This window comes from Pleurodeles waltl, chromosome 12 (genome assembly GCF_031143425.1).
Source record: "Pleurodeles waltl isolate 20211129_DDA chromosome 12, aPleWal1.hap1.20221129, whole genome shotgun sequence".
Classification (NCBI taxonomy): Eukaryota; Metazoa; Chordata; class Amphibia; order Caudata; family Salamandridae; genus Pleurodeles; species Pleurodeles waltl.
The window spans coordinates 663,179,613-663,202,832 of record NC_090451.1 but is presented as its reverse complement, the minus strand read 5'-3'; the positions used below and the strand labels follow the sequence as shown (position 1 = coordinate 663,202,832).

At 41.0% G+C, this 23,220-nt stretch overlaps 1 protein-coding gene across 4 annotated transcripts in view; it reads left to right on the top strand.

Moving 5' to 3' along the window:
* Positions 1 to 23,220, top strand: part of ENTREP3 (endosomal transmembrane epsin interactor 3) — a 71,326-nt gene that overhangs the window by 21,985 nt on the left and 26,121 nt on the right. For 2 of the 4 annotated variants that reach the window (XM_069218433.1, XM_069218432.1), the window contains exons 2-4: positions 16,348 to 16,404; positions 17,310 to 17,474; positions 19,678 to 19,806. In XM_069218433.1, the coding sequence (XP_069074534.1) occupies positions 16,402 to 16,404; positions 17,310 to 17,474; positions 19,678 to 19,806 (297 nt within the window). In that variant the 5' untranslated portion in view covers positions 16,348 to 16,401. Of the gene's footprint in view, positions 1 to 16,347; positions 16,405 to 17,309; positions 17,475 to 19,677; positions 19,807 to 22,911; positions 23,020 to 23,220 lie in introns of all 4 variants that reach the window. The other 2 variants (XM_069218431.1, XM_069218430.1) reach the window with 2 other exon arrangements.

The window sequence follows — 23,220 nt, the reverse complement described above, 5'->3', positions numbered from 1 at the left end:
TGATTTCTTGACGGCCAGCATATGACTGCACTGTGCATGCTCCCTGATCCATGTCCTGAGCTTAAGTGACCATCTACCTTCCTCCTTGAGTTGGCTCTAATCTAGAGCCCGTCACGAAGAGGAAGACCAATGTTTTTCTTTCAAAGATGCCCAGGACTTGCCCATTGTTCCTTCTACCACTACTCGGTACAATGGATGTGGGACCAGCAGGAGCAATTGGACCTTTTAAGGTGAATATGTGAAGTGTTTCACAAATCAAGTAACCAGAGCCTTAGGCTTGCTAAATTGTTTTTCCACATTTTGTGTTTGAAATAAGTTCCTCTTTAGAGCGGCACCATCAGCATTTGTCAGCGTGTTGCATTTTAATGTTAGTTGGTTGTTCTTTCTGCCTTTCAGTTTTGGAATGCCTCTTCCAAACCATTACTTGTCTTCCATTAACAGCCATTACTCAAATGTGCCTGACCCCAGTAAAGTCCCAAGGGACATCATTTAAAATAGCCGGTTTCTGTCATTCATACAATACTATAAATCAGTGTATTGCATATGTAAGTACATTTTTTAAAAATGGGCAACTATAATCCATAAATGTTTTATATACTATTTTTAAATATATTTAAATTTGAGTAATGGCAGCCTCAAGTGTGAGTAAAAAGTGCAAAGTGAACACTCTGTGCTTGTGAAATTGAAGTGTACGAGGCAAAGGCGGTGGCGATAATTAACTATAATCCAATATTATGCATGAAAAAAATGAATAAAATGTTGATATATGTATATCATTGCAGAGTAAAAGTATTATTTCAGACGGAAATCTGTCGACAGCATTTCTACCTTTCACAATTTAACAGGTCATCATCAGGACAAAGGGAGCACAAACATTGTGATTGCTGCCTGTTACTATTCCAGTTGGTAGTGTATGTTCAGCAAAGTCAGATTATGCAATTAATAACAAGGTTATGCAGGTGTCTGTGGATAGTTCAGCACATAGAATCATCAGTTTTCAATTAGGCTGTAGGGAAAAAATCCTCTAACACAGTGGTTCCCAATCTTTTGACTCCTGAGGACCCCCACTGAATCACTACTGGAAGTCAGGGACCCTCAAGCAAATTGTACAATTTAAATTTCAGACATTAAGACAGTAATTCTCAAAATAATACACAAACAAGTACACACCAAACAAATACTCAAATTGCTAATGATATAATTATTTTATATTGGAAAAGTCACAATTTTATTGGGAAGGTTGGCACTGCATCTTGGTGACTAACTTGTCAATATTTGGTTTTATTTAGAAAAGCTGAATCCCCAGGTCAGATTCTACATCTCCCAAGCGATTTCTGTTTTTATTTTTTAGGTACAGAAGATCTGAGAAAGCTTTTTCTTCATAAATATGTGGTGGGGAAAGGAAGTAAAACCATGAGGGCCTCTCATATCTCCATAGCCTCTCTGTCACAAGTAATTCCTTTGTTTTATATCACCTCCCATACCATAGGGTTTCAGAGGACTTTACAGGGGATTACAAGGTGTAGGATTCACGTGTCAGCCACACTGGTAGGCATTTCCTAAGAGTGCTTGGTCTGGAGAAACACAAGCTCAGGATTCATAACACAGTGGTTAGCATTGACTTTAATAATAAGAATGTATTCCTACGCAAACAAACTTTCTAATTTGTGCCGTGCAGTTTGCATGCAGCTCTTTGATGGCAGTTCATAGCTCACTGTACTAGAGTAAGATTGTAACTTATAAACTGAATAGTAACAAAAAAATCTCTGTGACAAAAACTAACCCATTGTGCTATGCAAATAAATACTGTTCTTTGTAGCAGGCATATTAACCATCTGCGTTACCTTAGATAAATCAAAACTGCCACTAGACAAAACTCCAGCAGGTGCATTATTCACTAGAGTAATCTTGACGCTTTTATTTTTGCCCAAAAGCTGTTGGTTGTGTAAGGAACTTTGAAGGCTTTTGAAGCTGCTACACAAATAAAAACATGCACGTGTTTATGTCGAGAGGCCCCAGCTGGAGAAGTGCCTTCCTGTTGTCTCAGGCCTGCGGACCCCCTGGGAATGTGTTACAGACCCCTTGGTGTCCGCAGCCCACAGGTTGGGAATTGCTGCTCTAACAGAAGGGACGGCAGGTGGCGGTGCCGTCCCCCCTAATACGACGATTTTTCCCTAGAGCCTAATTCAAATTGATGATTCTATGAGCTGAACTATCCATGGATGCCTGCATAACCTTGCCATTAATTGTATAATCAGACATCGTTAAGCATACACTGCCAACTGGAACAGTAACAGGCAGAAATCTCAATGTTCATGCTCTTTGTCCTGATGATGACCTGTTATATTGTGAAAGGTTGAAATGCCGTCAACGGCTTACCTGCTAAAAGAGACTTTTATTGTGAAATGATATACATATATGAACATTTGTCAATTTATTTTCATTCACAGTATTGGATTATTGTTACTTTTCACCATTCCCTTTGTTTTTTGTGTGTATCACTTTGCGCGGTCCACTTCAGTGTTCACTTAGCACACTGAGATCTTTGTATTCACACTTGATACTGCGATTAATCAAGTATACATATAGATAGTATTTAACATTTTTTTAATATATCTTTATGTCATATAGTTGGCCATATTTTTTTGTAATGTAAATTTACTTACATATGCACTACATTGATTTATAGTAATGTATGAATGACAACTGTCTATTTTAAATGATGCCCCTTGGGACATTGTTGTGAGTTATCAATATTTCCCTTGACCCTCTGTGTTTATGGGTTGCTCCTGTTGTCTATAGCAATGCCTCCAGTAAAGATCTATCTACTAAGGCTGCCTGTACCCAGGGCATGACCTGGGTTGACGCTCTCTCCCTTCTCTGTGGACTGTACAGGTCATGTGCTGTGGTTGCCTACTGGTGGGTTGGCTTCTGTTGCTTCAGGGTGAAGTCATTAGATCCTGACTATCAATGCGGGTATCCCGTGCATGATTGTCATTTGCCTTTGTATAACTCCTGAGTGTGCTCTTCTGAGCATTTACCACGGCACTGCGTGCCTGAGGATGCTCACGGTGGCTTCTGGATGAGCTCTTAGGAACATATAACATGGCAGGATGACGTCCAATGCATTTCTATGGATTGCTCCTCTCTCTCTCTCTCTCTCTCTCTCTCTCTGTCTCTCTCTCTCTCTTTCTCTCTCTCTCTCACACACTCTTGGTTGGACTCTATGCAGCATTTACTTCTAGTAAGTATATGCCAATGAGTTCCTCTTCTGCCTCAAGCCCAGCCGAGGAGTAGCACCTCTGCCTTCTCAAGGATGGCAGGCAGCTCTTTTGCTCAGCTATGTCTCCCACCACTTCATTCAACTCCCCACATAAACACTTCAACACCATTGTAGAGGCACATGTTCCACTACTTGACACAGAAGACAGCATAAGTAACACATAAAACATGATTAAACTAACTGATATAAGGCACATGTTCTATCCCTCACTCTTCTTTCCTCCATTACATGCTTATGCACAAGTAATCAAAGTTAGGACGAGTACGACTCTAGTTAACCATGCACAACACCAAGATGTATCCCAAAAAAGCCACACTGCACTTCAATACACAATCAATTAACCACCTACCGTGTAGCTTTCTACTCCTTTTTAATTAACTTTGATGCCCTAACTGAGGTATGAAGCGTTCTTTTAATGGATCTAAAATGCAGTCCAAATTTATTTCTTGGGATTGAGCCCACCAGTTAGCTCTCACTTTGCTCTCACTGCTTACTTTGAACAAACTAAAGGTAAGATGCAGCTTCTGTGTATAACTGGGCTTCTGCCCCACATCATCAGGCTTCCCAGGGCTCCTGGGCTTGCAAATTGGGTAGGGTGAAGAGAAGAGAATGGAGCGCCGAAGGGGATGGAGTACCTTAAAGGGTGTCACCTTCTGTTGTTCACAGCTTACCTTCTATCTGTTGTCTTTTGATTAGGGTTTGGTGTACTGCTTGCCTTTGCGAGCTGGTCAAAACTACATGTCACATTTGTTTTTCTACCCCTAGCATTCACTTTGGGACACCCTAAAGCACAAACACTATATTTAAAGCCAGTCGCAAATATGCATGGGAAGGTGGGACACAGTACCTCCTCTTTGTGACACGTGCACTTTTTTGTTAGCAGGCCTGCCTCACCTGATTCTCCATCATTACTCATTGTTGCACAAGGCCCTCTGCATGAGAGCTGCTCCTCCAGCATACTCTCCTGGAGTCTAGGCTAAATTATATATAAATTTCATTTTTGTGGCTCACCAACACTTTTGTGTGCAGTACCAGTACTTAGATTGGGGTTTTGGTCAGCTCACTGCTTATCATTTGTTGTATCATTCCTTGCTTCTTAATAGACGGCTGTCGTACTTTTTCTTTATATTTCCCCTCCTCTGGACTATTGTGTCTTTACCCTCCTTCACTGAGGATGACATGTATCCTTCCAGGACTCCGATCAGGGAACTATTTTTGTTCTTTTTCTCTGAGCACTCCAGGGTGTGCATGTGCTTTCTTGTTCTCTCTTTCTCTGTGCTGCTTCCCCTACCACATATTCTGTAATAGTACCGTAACTCTGCCCACTCGGCCGCTGCAGAGCATGGATCAGAACATAGTAGGATCATTCAAATGTCATTTACCTTTTAAAAATTACCAGGCTTTAAAAAACTTTGCAATAAATATACACATTGTGTGACAATACTTGTGCTTGTGATGATAGTAATATGCCACTGGGATTTTTTTCAGTATTTGAAAATGTTGGCAGTTGCATAGGTCAGTGACATTATGGTATGACAGCATCAAGTGCTTCTAAGTATGCAACCCAGGGACCTCCATAATGAAGACAATATATTTTCCGGTTTGTCACGCTTACACTCAAACAATTATAATGAATGAGTGTGCACAACAAATGCACTGAACAGTTCCATAATCACAGTAGTTATTTTGATGGACACTTTCCTTTAAACATAACTGTTAACCTAGGCAGTCTGAAACAGGATTTATTGTGATCTGCAGTCGAGGGATGTCACTGGAAACATTTTTGCTACTTCCCAGGCCAGTACTTAATAATTTCCCTTTGTGGGGGAAAAGTTCTTGAATATGCCATTTTCATTTTAAGCTGCAAACCAATTTAAATGTGTCCCACAATCCTGGAACAGATAGCTCACTATCTTTTATTTGTCTCAACTTACTGAATATTTATGAAGTTGTTACATAAGTTGGCTACTTTGTTGTCTGTTTACAGAATGTGCTACAAGCAAGGGTTTACTGCACATGGCCCTATTTCAAAGTGTCTAATCTTTGCTTAACTACTACAGAGTTTGTTTTTCGTTGTTCAAAATGCAATTTGTTGTGCTGATGTCTGTTCTGACCTGACCTTCTGTGTTTGTTACAGGTGCCTCGATTACCGGGCATACAGCCTGTAACACTGAAACTTTCAAATTATGGTTTATTTTGCTTGCTTCACTTCCCCTTTAGGTCTGCAAAATGAAAAGATCATCTTCTGAGGATCGTGTCTGCTAGAATGGTTATGTCTAGAGTAACTCTTCTGAAAACCCTTTGTTTATTTAGATCGATAGTTCTGCTATTACATAACTTACACAACTTTCCTATTATTTTGTAGATCCTGCAACCCTTGATTTTGTGATCCATTCTTGAATTAGCCTCATATTCAGTCTTGCATGTGGTATCTGTTGAAAGAGTGCGATCATCACACTTATTATTCTCACCTGGGTTTGTGAATCCAGGAGTAGACAACACATCTTGAGCTCCTGTGACTACCTCTCCAAAGTTTGGGCATTGGGCCTTGGTGCCTTAGAAGGGTGTAGGCACATTCACTTTTCAAGCACATGCACCCGAGTGGATCAGTTTCCTTCTATAATGCTACCATGAAGTTTCAACAACAAATAATAAAGAATTTGTTTCTATTCTTTCTCTCCCCAGATAAGCTGCAGCCACTGGTACAGTTTTTGTTATCCGTCTGGGATAATTTTACAAGTAGAGTCAGGGCTTTAGGGCTAGATCTTTTAATGAATTCATTTGTATTTACTCTTTACCCATAGTTAATTATAATCATTTTTTTTCTTGTTTGGCATGTGTATATGTTAGTAGAAATTGTTCAGGTCTATTGCTATTATGAAAACTCCATCAATGTGTAGTAGTATGGTGTTGTCAACTTCTGATGCTTCTGTCCAGTGAACCTAGACTAGATAGAGGCACAGGGTTTCACCATTTTGCAAGTGGAGAAACTATTTTGAAAAAAGGCTGTGGCTCCTTTTTCCCACAGGGAATCCTTAATAACACTGTTATTTAATAAATGTTTAGACCTCTTGCAAAAGGTGAACATGATCTATGTGTAATCACTTTCTTTGGTGGGGCTGGCTTTAATTGTTTGCCCTAGTCTGTAGTCTGTATACAGTGTCCAGAACACACATGCACACACACACGTATATATATATAAAATACTTTTTCCCCATGCACTGTCTATGGATATTTTTCATTTTTTGAACACAACTACAGGCCGAACCGCTGAACGGATTGACACCAACTTTGGCAGAAAACTAGATCTCTTGGTCCAGAAATAACTCTTTGTTATTTGGTGTAAATTTGTTCAATAGTTTTGGAATTAGTAAAAAAAATAAAAATCTAGATATCTAAGGATGCGGATCCTTCGCGGACGCGCAGGGTACCTGTGGATCCTGGTGAAAGCACGGAGGCCCTGATTGGCTGGCTGCAACCTAAAAGGAAAGTTGGGGGCCGCCATTTTATTTCTTGGCATGGCCCCTGGGGAGAAAAAAATAAATGATAAATAAAAACACACACACGGGGTTAGGATAGAGTATCCTGACCCGATAGGACACATGGAGGATTCTTTGAGGGACCCCTTATGGCCAAAAAAATGCCCAATTTTTAAAATTGTCCTATCTATGGATCCACCGCAGCGCACAGCACAATCCCAAGTGTAAATCTGTGATGAATCCACAGATCCAAACTCTGACACCATGTCCCTGCTTAGCACAGCGAAAGGCCATGCACGGTGTGGGGTTGGGTGGATCCGGGTGGTTGATCGTGGGGCAAGGAATGTATTACTTTACATTAAAAAACAATAGTAATTCACAGAATATATATATATATATATATATATATATATATATATATATATATATATTTACTGGAATGTTATAGTTAGGTTCACTTTGTACCCACACAAAACCATAGAAGTTCAGCAGTTAGTTATAATATAACGTATCTGAAGAACCTATAACTCGTGCCGATAAATAACTTTAGGCCACCAGTTATAGTTTCTTAACATAACTATAACTGCTGAATTTATATGGTTTTGTATGGGTTAAACGTGACCCTAACTATATCACCCCTGGAACCTTTGTGTTTTTTCCAGTAATTATATATATATATATATATATATATATATATATATATATATATATATATATATATATATCTTTGTTAATCTTTTATACAGCACACAAAGTGATGAGTGTGGTGCTTGAATTAATCTCAGCCTGCGTTATTCACTGTGGTTTGCATCACTTAGGCTTGACAGTGCCATTACAGACTTGGATTAAAGTTCATCAAATCAGGAATGGTCCAAACAAAACTCCTACACCATGCCTCCTCTGAAAGCCATCACAAGCAACCACAGAATGTATTCAGCCTGGTTGAATGTCAACAGTGGGATGCAGCTTGAATTGTAGGTCCCAGCGAGCTTGAAACCTATCTGAAGTAGCACAGTTGAGATAAATATTGGTCTGAAAAGTAGCCTGAGAAACTAACATTGGCTGGGATTAATGCAGACATTGAATGTATGTTTTTTAACACTTTCCCTTTTGTGTCCTATTTGTGGACACCAATGTGGCATGTCCAAACAGATGTCTTGTGTGACTTTGAGCTATCTGCAGCCTGTGTGTTTCTAGAAGTTGTGTCTCCTTATCCAAGATTACTCGTTTTAGTAATTCCCTCTCGTTGGCTGGAGTGTTTGTTGCCATGTTGACCCACACTTCTTACCATATCTCTGAAAACACTGTTGTCTATCTACAGGTTTTGGCTGATTTTTGACTTTTCAAAAAGTGGTCAACACTTGCAGAACTTTCAAGCAATATGCTCTGTCCGTTTCCTTCTTGATTGCCCAAGTTCCCAGAGCAGAGTTTCTCCCCTAAAAGTAATAATTCCAAACAAATGGCAAAGTAATTCAGGGCAACAGTGTTGCTTTCTGGTACTTTCTTCAGTATTTGAAGTTGTCGCTATATAAAGTGGCCTTGATTTTTTTTATTTTATTTTATGGTAGACCCCATTGATCAGTGTGTTAGTCTCTTCTTGCAATACAGTCTTTATCACTCGTACTGCCTTTAGCCCCCCCTCAATCATTTTATTCAGTTCTCTTTTACAGTAGAGCCTAACACTTGACCCCACTAGATCAGTGTCCAGGCCCCTGCTTTAGTGTAGAGGTCATTTCCATCCTAATAAGTAAAAGGACCATAATTATAGGATTAATGCCAGCAAGTGTTTTTCAAGAAAAAGCAAATAGTAGAAAGAATTAGTCAAAGTGCCTTGTAAATAATAGAAATTTCTGATGTGTCAATAATCAAATGTAAAACCTACAAATCATTGAAAGTAATCCTAGCCACAAAGTCACATAAGGCATCTCATTAAGAGTTGACAGTCATTAGTAACATCACAGTATGCATGATACAGTGCAATCAGAGTCTGTAAGTATAAAAAGGTGGCAAACTTTATTTTTCATATCTCCTTCATTCATATATTAAATTCCAAGTTCCTGTATACAGCAAAATAGATTCTGTAAATTATTTACCGGATAAAAATGCTGCAGGCTTCGTTCAGATCCCTGTCTGCTACAAAAATTGATTGAAATCAAGACCGTCTCAAGACACAAAAAGATGGACACAATTACCAAAATCTTGTTTTGCTCTCCTGCATTGCATCACAAAATGGAAAAAAGTAGAAGCTGTATCATTAGAATCATGTTGCAGTAAAAGTCGCTGAAGAACAGAACCTTAGATTTTTGTGGTTTAACTAAGTTTAGATGGTTTTCAAAACCCCTGCTCGATTCTAACGCAACGTAATTGTCAGAGTGCCCTGCATTCCCATCATAATTCACTGCACAAGACCATGCAAAATTGTTACTTATAACTTGCTTATCCACAGCTCTGTTTGCTGACAGATTATACCAGAGAGATGCATAGCTTATGATCATCTGGGTTTCATTAACACATCTGAACCAGTGGAGAGTTCCCCAGTTCTCTTAAACCATCTATTAAGCCCTGTGTGTACACGTGAAAAGTTGGAGAGGACAACATTTGGAGGGTTGTTTTGCACAATATTGAGAGCAGAGACATAGACATACCAAAATATTGTGGCCAATATATTGACTCCCACAATATTGTGAAGGTAACTATATGTATGCAAGTATAGATTTACTTTTCTTAATTTTACATCCATGTACCATGAAATTGTATATCCTCAAAGTGAAATTTTGTTGAGTTAAGAATAGTATGATGGAAATCACAGTTTTATGAAAAGTTCCTAAAGTTTTTATGCAGTAGGCTGTCTTTAATTCAGCAAATTCTGCCCAGAATGAGACCGTTCAGAGCTGAACATATTTTGCGGACAATAAAATTAGATCTGAATGCTTGATCAGTTATTCTAATTCCATGTAGCTGACCAGCCAGGAAAGGTGACAACAGCACTTTTAGTGATCCAATCATTGAGGCTTTTTAAAATCATCTTGCCATTCAAGATTCAAGGGAACAACAAGCACTTTTTTAAATGTAGGTGCAGCAAGTTCATTACCTAATCTCAAAGTTGAAGGATCTTCTGTCTTCAGAAGTCCCTGTAGAGATTCTACTTTGTTTTTCCTTCTCCCATTCATGCCTGCGGGTACCCTTTCTGTCGCTCCCGGATGTACTCTCTGATTCATTCTCAAGAGCTGTCTAGAGTCAGTGCATGCCAGTCAGTGCTCCCATCTTACTCCTGGGTGGACATTAGAAATTATATGTAATGGCTGCGTGGATCCAGTGTTGCCTCTGGATTGCTTTGCCACTTCTCGGTGGACTCCTCAGGCCGTTTACCATGGCTGCCTATATGCATTACAAGCCAGAAGGATGTCCATTTTTGGTTCAATGGAGACTCTAAATATGAATGGCCATGGCTGTGTTTCTCAAGTGCACAACTTGGTAATGCTACACCGTCTTTTCTGTGGGGATTAAATATGTCAACTTCTATGACAACCTGTATCCCGTGCATGCCTATGGATTGCTCCACTGTCACTTCTGAGTGAACCCTTCAGAAAGGGTTAGGACTGAATAGACAAGGAGTCTAAAGCATCCATTATCTATTAACAATGACTCTCCAAAGCGAGGCCTATGATATGTTCAGGATTCGCACTCCGCTGCTTTCTTTGTCTAGAATTTGATGCAGTTGCTGAGTAGTTGAGGAATAAGAGCACACAAGGCTTGCATTCTTGTCTTTTCTATGTGCCATGTATGAGCTTGCTTGCTTGCATGTTGCCTGTATGTGCATAGTTACCTAATTCTGTATGTGCTCTAGTATGTGTTTTGTATTGTGTAGAATGATTGTGTAGAATGATGCTTATGTGCTCACGTCTGTTAGCATGGGTGCCTTTGTTTTGGCCTATTTGCATAGGACCATATATACCCGTATATACCTGTTAGTCTGTGAGCATTGGAGTCTGTGGGTGTGTTAATCTGCATATGATATATGTGTCCAAATGTATCTCTCTAGTTCTGTTACCAGTCAAGGGCCCATCTCTCAGTCTGTCCATCCACATTCTTGTCAATCTTTCCAAACCAGTGCCTGTACTACTGATTTACATTACTTTTTATGCTGTTGTGAGTGTTGTCCTGGATGGCTGTTTGCATATTGCTTCCTGCGCATCGGGCCCTGTATGTCAGTTGGCCGCCAGTAAAAAATGATTTCTCCAAGGAAAGGCGAGTATGGAATGGGCAGTGAGGCTCCACTCTCTCCATCTTCAGTTGAAAGCCCCTGGCTGAATGATAAAAAGTCCCTGATTTAGAGTTTGGCGGACGGGCTACTCCATCACAAACGTGACGGATATCCTATCTGTCGTGTTACGATCCCCATAGTCTATAAAAGGATTGTAATACGGCGGAGTAGCCCCCTCTCCCAAACTCTAAATCAGGCAAATAGTTACTCTGCCAGAAAAGTTTCACTTGGTCTGTGTGCATGGCCATTTGAACGTTAGTTGGTTTGTGCATGGCTACTTGTATGTCTTTGTCCTTGCGCATGGATGCTTGTATATCCTTTGTTTCATGCACTTGGGTTCCTGTATGTTTGTTGACATGTGTACATGGGTGCCTATAAACTTGTTTGTCAGGCATACATAGAAGCCAGTATGTCGATCAGTTTATATCTATTCCCGTGGGTCTTTCAGTATGCGTACATGGGTACTTTTATGTTTGCATACCTACATGTGTGTTTTATGTGTGTGTGTACATTATACAAAAGCCAGTTCTTTTTTCTTTGGCAATGCTTAATTCATGCTGGCCAAATGATGGACACCTTATGTCACTCCCATATTATAGGCGTGGGGAGATCTAACACCCATGGGCCTGCCTTGGATGAGCCGCTTAGTAGCATGGATCATCCGTAATTTTGTTTTGGGTCTGTCTGTTCCAGAAAAGCATGTTTGGGCCTCAGTTGGTAGTGGTAAGTTTTTTTATGGAATAAACAAGAGAGCTGTGTGTGGATAGAACAGGGACAATAGCTCTCTAGAAAAGTGCTCAGAGAGTACATGATGTTATATATAATGTGACTATGTCTGGAGACCTCAGTGCATATTGAAAGAGGGTATATTAGAGGAAAGCGTGCCAACTAGAGAAAAAGGTAGGGTTTGAGGGAAAGAGGGTGTATTATAGAGAGGAAGATATAATGCCGCGGTGCCGCAGTTGATCACAAACTAGTTGTTCTTTTGTTTTTGAAGACTTTGGCCGGAAGTGGTGCTCTGAGCAATATTGGTAGACAGCAGAGTGTGAACTTGCAAACAACATTGAAGGCGAGTTATCTTATATGAAGATACGTAAGCCAGATTCTGGGCACACACATGAAATGTATGTAAGATCGGTAGATACAAGAGGCAATAGAGTGAACCAATAAACCGCAACTCAAGGTATCTTTACCTGAACCCTGAGGAAACAATGAAGACTGCGAAAACCTGTTGGCTGTGACAGTAATTCTTGGTAAATGAAAATAATTTATTTTCATTTGCATATGATCAAATGCTGAATAAAATAAACATCTATTTTGGATTTATCTGAAAAAAAGCTTTTATGTGTTGAGCATGAATTGCTCAGTTAATCTTAAAATGCCCCTGAGAGCACAAAATAGTGCTCAGATGGATGAATCTTGCTGGCTTGGAAGCCATTGTTGCTTTATCCTACTTGCCTGTCTTCCATTATTCTCCATTCCTGTGGTGGTTTGACTTCCTTCTTTCTTCTTCTCCTTGCCAACATCACGTTCTGGTCACATCCTCCATTGTGTTTAGAACCTGTCCCACTCTCCCCCAGTCTTGCTTACACACTGGTGCTCAACTCAAGGGGGGTTGTTTTGGAGCACACGGTGAGCAGCCTCGATTTCAGCAGAGTGCCAGGTGAAAGTAGAGGGAGGAACATGTCAAACACCTTGCTGCCTACCTCCCATCACCTCCAGTCTCTTCCTCCTGCTTATAAGCAGCCAACTTGTGGAACTTTACTGCAACCCCACCATGTCTGGTCCTTTGCTGAAGTCCTTGTTCTGCTCCAGTTGGGACCTGCCACCCAACGGTGCTGGGATAATGGCTGGACATGTTCAGCACTCTTTTCTGGCTGCTGCGTCCTGCTATGCAGTGCTATGCAGTGCTCAAAGGTTGCCATTCTTCTGTCTTCCTGCTATACTAGCACACGTACATATACAGAGTACTTGTAAAACAGGGTTATAAAGAAATAGGGGCTCTCTTTCCAGCTTTGTGCAATGCCCACCCATTCTCCAGACCTGCACTGCCTCAACTGAGGAGATTGGTATGCACGCACGTATACAGCAGGCTTCTCCAGCGAGTCACACGTGAGCTACTGGTAGCTTTCGAGCTACCTGTAAGTAGCTCTCCTTTGTGCACCCCATCCTTCTAAATTAGAAGCTTTTGCTATGTTGCAATAGTACATACAGCTAAAAATTGAAAAACATTTATTTGAGACACAAGTAAATGTAATTCCAGGCCTTACAAGCTTAGTTGATATTTGGAACCAAATGGCTGGATTTCCAAAATCTATTTAATGCTATTTGAGTGATAAATCATGAGGTGTTATGGAGATTTATTGCTTGACTTTTTACGTTGAAGCATGGGCATTGCAACTACAGCTGTCATGCATTAACCCTACAGGGGCATTCCAAATTGATAAAACCTTTTTCACATTTCAGATTGCTGACAATCCCGCCTGATGCACTGAGGTGATCACTGTTGGCAATCTTGCATAGGGCGGTCCTTAGTGTAAACTTGTGTGACTTGGTCACTATTACCAGACTAATATCTAGTAGCTTGGTGTGATTTTCATTGAACATAAGTAGCTTTTGTTACAGAAAAAGGTTGGTGACCCCTGGTATATGGTATTTCTACAGCAGAAATCTAGCCAAAACACAGTGGTGTGCTGTACATAGTTAAAGGCAAGCTTAAAATCAATGAGTAATAGCAGAAGAAGTTGAGTTGGGGATGATTAATGCACTTTGATGTCATGTAGATTCCGGTGGGCTGAGTGATGAATCAAGAGACTATTCCCAGCCCTTCCTCTGACATGCATGGTGGGGCTGTGCTGCTGTGTTTAGAGGACTGAGTGATCACCGAGGGACTGTCAAGAGGCACACCCTTTGTCAAGGACAAGTAATAATTGTCACACTGTCCCCTAAGCATTACCAGAGAAACATAGGGATACCATCTTTTCTGAGTCAGTGCTGCCCATGAGACAAACTGAGGCTGGACATGGAGCACTTGATGCGTTTTGGCGAAAGCCCACCAGTGCCTGCAAACAGAACTTGGTGGTGGTGGTAATGTGGGTAGTGATAATGCGGTTGTAGAGCAACGTCCCTCTAAAAGAAACAGCAATAATTGTAAACTGCAGCTGGTTGAAAATCATTGCTGGTATGGCACTCTCCCTCAATTTCATATGATCAGCATCACTCCTGCAGTGAGGACCTTCCAGAAAACAAAAGGTTGTTTCTTACAAGGCCTTGGTTCTGGCAGCACCCCTGGAAGAATCTGCCAGGCAACCTCTCAGATGTTTTAACAACCATGGCACATTAGATGTAGGCTGATATTTCTTGGGATCAACTATACCTACGGATGGTTTCTGCACCAGGGTGAATGTGCTTTGTCCTAAAGGTGCAGTTTGTGCTATCTTGAATATGCTATAATCTTAGACGTGCATTTAGTTAGTGAAAACATAACTGCAGCGACCTAAAGTTTTCTTATGAGCCAGGCTGCCGAGTCTTGATTCAAACTCTTGCCTCTTTCTTCCACAGCCCTCCATTCCCTATCCCTTTTGTCAGTCTTGCAGGTAATTTTTAATCCCTGCTTTCATCGTTTCTCCCTTTTCTGCCTCTCTCTTGCTCGACATCAAAGTATGAGTCCTGATTCCCAGATTTGAGAGCCAGCGCCCCTCCCCTCTATCCACATGCGCAAATGAAGCAGTGGACATGAGTCCAAATTGAATCAAAGATAACATCTCTCCTTTGCTGAAGGTGAGCAGCATGCCTGTCCATGTCTCATTTGCAAACACTACTTCTAAAACTTTATTCTAATGATTCATGGTTTGGACTTGAGGGTGCCTTGAACCAGGATGGGAAACATGCCCACAATAGGTTCATACTTATGGTGCTGTTTCACTCAGCCGTGGATTGGTATTGAGCCTGCATTGTTTGATGTGCCTTTGATGATCACTCCAGTGACTTTCAATCCCTGGCCATGACTTCGCATTAGGCCCAGGCAAATTTTCCATTACGCAGGCATAACCTTTCATAATTTTGAGTTAGGCATGTTAAACAAACTTCCCAAAATGATGATTTTATGTCACGTCATGCAAGTAAGCACTGTTCACAGCAAAGATTTTGTGTAAGTATATGGGAACAAAGCAAATACACACAATGCAAGCAACATGCTGTTTGTGGCACTTGTAGTTTCTGCACTTTTTCTTAAGTGTAAAAGGAGTTCCTGTGTTCAAAATGGATGTTAGGATGCATTTTGCATTAAAATATAACACTCAATGTTTGCATTTTGCAAAAGAGTGTTTATTTTTTCCATAATTTCATGTAATTATGCAAAAGCAAATTCCACACACTGCTACATTGCATCTGACAAGTATTCTTCCTAACTTGATACACTTAATTTTCCAACTTTGTACTTTATGCACAGCTCTTGAAGACCCTCCTGTGGGAATCCCCCTCCACAGTATCGCCATGCTGACTTTGGATACTATGCGAGTGTTACTGCATCTACGTTCTTCATTCCTAGGAAAACGTCCAGATAAGGAATATTCCTGCCTAAGGACGTGGATTGAAAATGCCCGGGAGATGTACAGCTAATAGCAGAGCAAAACACTCATTTTAGTGCACAAAATCATAACTTTCATATTCCTCTGAGTTGTCTTCACAAATCTGTTACAATAGGGCATTTGTTCAAGCTGTTAACGTTGTTTTGTACCCAAAAAATCCATTCAATATAGACATCTCAGTGCCAGAGTCCTGAAAAGATAATGTTTAACAGAAAAGAGTGGTTCCAGCTGCTAAATTGTCCTAACTTGGGTGGACAATGGAGAATGGCCAAGAGGAAGCCCGGGGTCCTCCAGGATTTGTATCCCGAGCTTATGAGTGGGTGTTCAGTTGGCTGCTATTTTGTACTGTCAAGTTCTGGGAGGTGTGATTGAGACCAACCTTCTTAAATAGAAAATAGATTCTTAATTAAAGTGCCTGGTGATGATTGTTGGAAACCGAGATATTTGAAGGTGACTTAAATAAGTACTTACTTGCAGAAGAATATTTCAGCCTCTGGGAAAGGAGTTAAAATGAAAAATAAACAAGTACCTAAGACATGCAACTTACTGAGAGATTGTTAAGTTAAACCCCGTGGACCACAATTAAGTGTCTGTGAGTCCTTAAATGTCATTAATAATTATGTTCCTATAATTTTCATGATTTGGTCTTGTACGCCTTTGTCTGAAAGTCTCCACCCCGTCCAGGACTCTCTTTGTTCCATGCCATGATACCTGTTCTTGCTCTACCTACAGTTGGCGCTATCTGGACTGATCGGAGTTGTGTCCTGGAAGCGTCCTTTCACACTCATGGTAAGTCAATGTATGAATTGTGTACCGAGGCACGACAACCCTCATGGGGACCTGCCATCTTTGGCGTGTTTAAGCAAGTAACACTCTGTGACCATAGAGGACAATATGAAGTGCATCAACAGCCACAAAAAACCTACATGCCCTGGATTGTTTGTGCCAATAGTGATCCGTCAATTGTTGCATGTTTGCGTAGTTCAGTCTTTCTCTACTTTTCAGTAGCATACATTATGCTGCCTGTGTCACATTTGTACACGAATGATGCCTAGTTGAGGAGCATGTAAGATGGTCACCATCTCCTCATTCTTCAACATTTGGGTACATACGCGCCCTGGTGCAAGTGATCTCCAGTGTCTTTTCGTGAGCTAAGTATAGCATCAGTCTTGGGCACAAAGTACGACAATATGCAGCTTGTAATCTAAGGATTTCTATCTATTGGAAGGAATTGTCAATTCTGTTCAGTGTGGCACACTTTCAGAACGCAGCCTCTGCTGCTAAGTATGTGGAGAAGGCTTTTGGGCGAACTCTGTTTCTGTCATGAAACACATTAATTTAGCGCTACAAAAAGCATTTTTTTGCTGGCTGTAGTTTCGGGACAGAGTTGATATTCATGTTATTGGATGTTGAAGTGACCAATGCTCTTGGTTTGAAGGCATTGGTTTTACACCGTAAACAGCTTGGGGTATTATGAAGTCAGACGCAGCCTGTCTTTGATTATTACAGAGTAATCGTTTCCTCCTAATAAGCCTGACTTAAGAAACTATGCATCTGGACTTGACAGAAATATTACAGAGCTTCTGTGTGTTACACGAGAAAGGGTTATTTGCCCATCCCATTGAGCAGTGAGGACAACCTTGATCTTGCGGACAACCCAGTAGTGAGTAGGTCTCTCTCGCTCTCTCTCACAGATAACATTCTTCACCCTGCTCTCTGCCCTCTGCGTGATGTTAAGCCTGGCTGGATCCATCCTGTCTTGCCAGAATGCCCAGCTGGTGAGATCGTTTGACCTGTGCCAAAGGGTGAAGAGTTCCTACACTCAGTACAGTCGGATATACACCGATGCCTTCCTACAGGTTTGTGTTTCTGTTTGGGTACATCCAAGGGACCCCTCACCGTGCTTCTATACCCAGGGCCACACTTTACACACGAGATGAGGCATTGTGAGCCTGAGATTTCCTGGCACATAATGTGGCTCACTACACAGAGTGCTGGTATGAGGGGTGAAGAAGGGGTTTATCAGGAATGTAGATGTCGGAAGAATGTAGTATTTCTAGCAAACTTTGTCACTATGCTAAAACATAGCCTTGTAGCTTTCTAACTTGTAACCTATGGAATAAGTTTGAACAAGAGAGTAGTGCACAGAGATCACAACATTGGTAAACAAAGGATTCATATAGGAGCATTATTAACCTGAAAGCCAGTCTCTACATTACAGCATATGATGCATTCGGGTGTACGACTAAATAAAGTAGCACGCACAACTTGTGCTCATATTGTGCCGGCTGAGTTTGTCGGGAAGTTTTTGCTTCTGTTGGCCATACCGTGTTTCTCCATGTGTACTTGTGAAACAAGAGAACGTATTTTCACTATACATAAGCTGAAACTATTGGCTATGACATTGTTTGAATCACTCAATACAGTGGTCAATACAGTAGGCTGTTTCTAAGTGCTCCCACCTTTGGTAGAGAAGCAACTGAGTCACATGAAGATGAAATGATTCGTAATCCAAAGAAAAATCTCTCACAAGTGCAGTATAAAATGCTTTCTAACATCCAAATGATAAAGTACATTCGCTTTATAAATGTTGAGGGATGAAAAATATATGTTTTTCTCTAAACAAATGGATCGATATAGCTTTAAGAACAAATTATCACATTTTCTTTTCAACGCTTTTCAGGCCCCTGGTAGCTTCCTCCTGCACAAGAAACTTAGGCAAAAAAGATGAAATCATCTGCTTGGGATCGTACCATTTCTCGCACTGGTGATTCAGGATTAGAACATAGGTCACCAGGTTCTTCAGTTAACTTCTCAGCCACAACTACACATATCCCCACTATTTCACAGGCCGTCACTGCTCCAGTGACATGCAACATAGCTTTCCAAAACTTGGGTAAAAGTCTTGAAGCTGGGCAAATGTTAGCATATATGATGTGAGAACCAAGGTGGCCTCAGAATTCCTAGCTTTAGTCTGACGGGTTATACATACATTAAAGGCTAAGAAGGTGTCATTTTAGATTTCCTTTATTGTTCGAGTTAGTACAGTAAAGATTACTTGAATATTACAGTGTTTTTCATTTTATTTAGTATTCAACATCTGTAAGTTGATTTGTATGATTTGCAAGTGTCCTGTGAACCTTGCATATTTTTTCACCGGAAGCCACCAACATTAGCAATTTTAGAGTGAGAATATGTGAATCTTCAAATCTAGTCCATTTCTGTCATGTTTTGATAATCAGCTCACGTAGTCTTCTTTCATTTGATGTGCCTTTCTCAAAGCACAATTGTCTTAAAACACTGACAGGTATCACTAGAACTGGTCTTGTTAAGTCATAGAATAGTAAGATCCACCAGAGACCAGCAAATAAGCAAATTGTCTACGTCTTTGATTATTTACAAATGATTTTCATACATGTTCATTGTGCACTGTTTAGTTGGGTTCAGTACTCAGTTGATCAACGCACCCCAATGCTTAAAATTAATCTAAGAAAACAATACTGTCACAGTGCCGTTTCTCACTAATATATAAAAGTAAATAGGTGGGCCATGACATCTTCTGAGATAATTGGAATCTGGTCACTCTCTAAATGAAGCTTGTAGTTTCATAGGCAGTAGAATGCAATGTAATACTGTTTGGTGTGTTAAATTACAAGTTGGTGGTAGACTGTGAGCAAATGAGTTTATGGGTACGTCAAAAACAATCAGGCTGGTAATATCGAAGCCAGAATATCAATGGGTTACAATATTATTATAAGACTATCGAAAGACAAACTATCAAAAGTTAAGTTTGTACAAATGTTCTATACCTAGCTCTACATACACGTAGCTTGGTGAAATTTCTATATCTTCTTTAAGTAATCCGTCAATATTTTGGCTTAGATATACCCTAATGCAGTCTTCAAATAACCAGATCTGGGTAGGCTGAAAGGCTGCTTTTTAAAAATGTTATCCATCTTAATGTGAGGATCACACTGTAGTAAAGCTGGTATTTCTTGCATTTAAGAGCCCCTGCCTCCTTGTTTAATTTTGTCTCTTCTTTCCACTCCATCCCACCACGAGGAGAAGGACTGGTGTGTGTGCTGCCAGGCTCAGACTGAGCAGGCTCAGCCCACGGTGTGCAAGAAAGACGAGGAAATGATCACTATGTACCCAAACCCCGAGTGCAAGGCCATCCGTGGCACCCTAAAGGTGAGTTCTTGCCCAGGGAAGTGGGCAATGGCGGCGAAGGACACCAAACATTGGTGGTGGTAAAGTAGCACCTTTACAAATAGCCATAAATGTTGTGACATTTCTCTTTGCTGAATATACCGGACTATGCAGGTTTTTTCTATCCTGTGATGTTATCCTGGTTTCTGGCCTGGGAATAGTCTCCTGATCTATACCATAGGTCACTGCCCAATTCTGTAATTTAGGAAAATCAGCCTGTTGGAACATTCCTGTTTTCTCTCTATGGTGATATTTCTTTCTGTCTTTGCATATTTCTTTGTTTTCTCTTTTCAAGGATATCCCCATCCCTTGTATTCGCTGTACTGAGATGTCCCTTGGTCTGTGCCTGTGCCATTGTCACTGCTGGGGTCCACGTCTGACCCTCCTTTAGATATTTGAGTGCTCTGAAATTCTTGGTCTACAAACCCCTTCTGTCATTCCTGAGCTATTATCCTGCATTCTAATTTCTAGGGTAGTCATTTTTTGGATTCATTCTGTCATTCTTTACATTCAATCATTAATTTTGTCTTGTTTTTGTTGAATATGGTATTTCCTTGTTGTGTCTCTTGTTCTCTCTACTACTGACACAATACTTAGAATCAATAGCTAAACAGATTTTGAAAAGAGAATTCAAAAGTTTGGATTTTGCAGGCTACCATTAGACATATGAAAATAATGTAGATATACAAATCCACCATGCTATAAAACATGCAGTACATGTTGCTTTGAATGATACATGGGTACCACCGGCATGATAAATCGGAATGAATTTCGAATTTGAACAAAAAACAGAATCAAGTTCCTATTTCAAATGAAGCTAGATAAAACTTACTAACGTGGCCTAGGCTTTGTATTTCACTTCATTCAGTTTTTTATTTGAGTATGTCTAAGGATTCGCCACTGCAATGACAGTGAGGATGACATTCACAACGTTAAGTGTTATACATTTTGGTAAAACCCAGTGCTACAAGGATATTCTTGGCCTTGGTCCTTGAAAATTCCTGTTAAGTAGGATAGAGTGAGCCACAGCTACTCAGAGGAAAACTCTTGTGAATCAGGACTGAGTTATTTATTGACAGACACCCTGCTCTTAGCACCTTTCCTGGGTCGGACGCCAAAAATGAGCAGAGTCTTTTAAATCAACCCAATTGACAGCCTGAAATCTCTAACTTGATCATGTGTTATATAGCAAACTAACAAAGGCCTCTTAGTATAAAGGACTACAAAGTCATTTTTCTGTGTATGTGAATTGTTTGTACAATATACTTTTTCAAGTCATGCGTTAAATATTTAAATGACAGAAACCTCCTGGTCACCAGACAGTTGTCAGTAGGTTATGACCATTGTGATTATTCACCCCGCCCTTGGGCCATATTCCCCCTCTGAGACTCAATATTCAGTCAGCTTGCAAAATAAATCCACAAATGAAATGCACCTCCGTACTCTTCCATGCCATTATCTAATACCTCATGTCTTGATTGCAAAAGGTCACTCGTCTCAGTGGTCCCTCATTTTAGCTTTGACGGCTTTTACTACTCTCGACTTGCTGTGTTCATGTTCCTATCTGTATTCCGGTTACTCGCTATTGTTACTCTGTGCTGTGCACACATTGCTCTTTGTACTCATTGTACTGTGTTTACAAGGTCCTCTGCCCACCTTGCATTCTGTTGTTACTCTGTTCTTTGTGTACTTGCCCTTTTCTCTCTTCACCTCGCTGCCAGTACTCGCACAGTGCTGTGTTCACCTAGCAGTCAGGGTTCACATTTTGTTGTGTTCACCATGCAATCAGTCCTCACTCAGTGCAGTGTTCACTGTGCCCGTATTGCTGACATTGTGATGAATTCACTTCTCCTTGCTCTACTTGTACTGTGTAATACTGATGTTGTTGTTGGCATTCACATGTGCTGTGTTCACCTTGCTGTCACTGCTCACAGTATGCTGTGTTCGCCTGCCTTTGTGTACCCACAATGTGCTGTGTTCACGTGTACTGACACTATGCTGTCTTCATCTTGCTTTGTGTACTCACACTGTTATGTTCACCTTGGTTTGTGTACTCACACTGGGCTGTCTTCACATTGGTCTGTGTACTCACACTGTGGTATGTTCACCTTGGTCTGTGTACTCACACTGTGCTGTGTTCACCTTGGTGTGTACTCACACTGTGCTGTGTTCACCTTGGTGTGTATACTCACACTGTGCTATGTTCACCTTGGTGTGTGTACTCAGACTGTGCTGTGTTCACCTTGGTGTGTGTACTCAGACTGTGCTGTGTTCACCTTTGTCTGTGTACTCAGACTGTGCTATGTTCACCTTGGTCTGTGTATTCCGACTGTGCTATGTTCACCTTGGTCTGTGTATTCAGACTGTGCTGTGTTCACCTTGGTGTGTACTCACACTGTGCTGTGTTCACCTTGGTGTGTATACTTACACTATACTATGTTCACCTTGGTGTGTGTACTCTGACTGTGCTGTGTTCACCTTGGTGTGTGTGTACTCAGACTGTGCTGTGTTCACCTTGGTGTGTATACTCACACTATGCTATGTTCACCTTGGTGTGTGTACTCAGACTGTGCTATGTTCACCTTGGTGTGTGTACTCAGACTGTGCTGTGTTCACCTTGGTGTGTGTACTCAGACTGTGCTGTTTTCACCTTGGGCTGTGTACTCAGACTGTGCTATGTTCACCTTGGTCTGTGTACTCACACTGTGCTGTGTTCACCTGTCTCTCTTTGTATTCACACTGTGCTGTGTCCACCTGTCTCTCTTTGTATTCACACTGTGCTGTGTCCACCTGTCTCTCTTTGTATTCACACTGTGCTGTGTCCACCTGTCTCTCTTTGTATTCACACTGTGCTGTCCACATCGCTCTCTGTATTCACACTGTGCTGTGTTCACCTCGCTCTCTGTATTCACACTGTGCTGTGTTCACCTGTCTCTCTTTGTATTCACACTGTGCTGTGTCCACATCGCTCTCTGTAATTCACTCTGTGCTGTGTTCACCTGTCTCTCTTTGTATTCACACGGTGCTGTGTTCACCTCGCTCTCTGTATTCACACTGTGCTGTGTTCACCTCTCTCCCGGTGTCTAGGACCTCCTGTTCAGTGTTTGTGGTCTCACCATACTCTCCACCATCATCTGCACCTTGTCGGCTGTCATCTGCTGCATCCAGATCTTCTCTCTGGATATCATTCATGTTGTAAGTGTTTGCCACTTACCGCTGTGCTCATGGTCACTGCTCAACAACCAGGCATCCCACAGTTGCTCAATAACCTGTTAATCCCGCTCTTCACCTTAACCACCATGCCTGCTGAACACCCCTGCTCACCACTCTACTCCTCATGCCTTCCTACTCCCCCATCCCCTAACCCCTCACCCCTCATTTCCACCACTGATGACT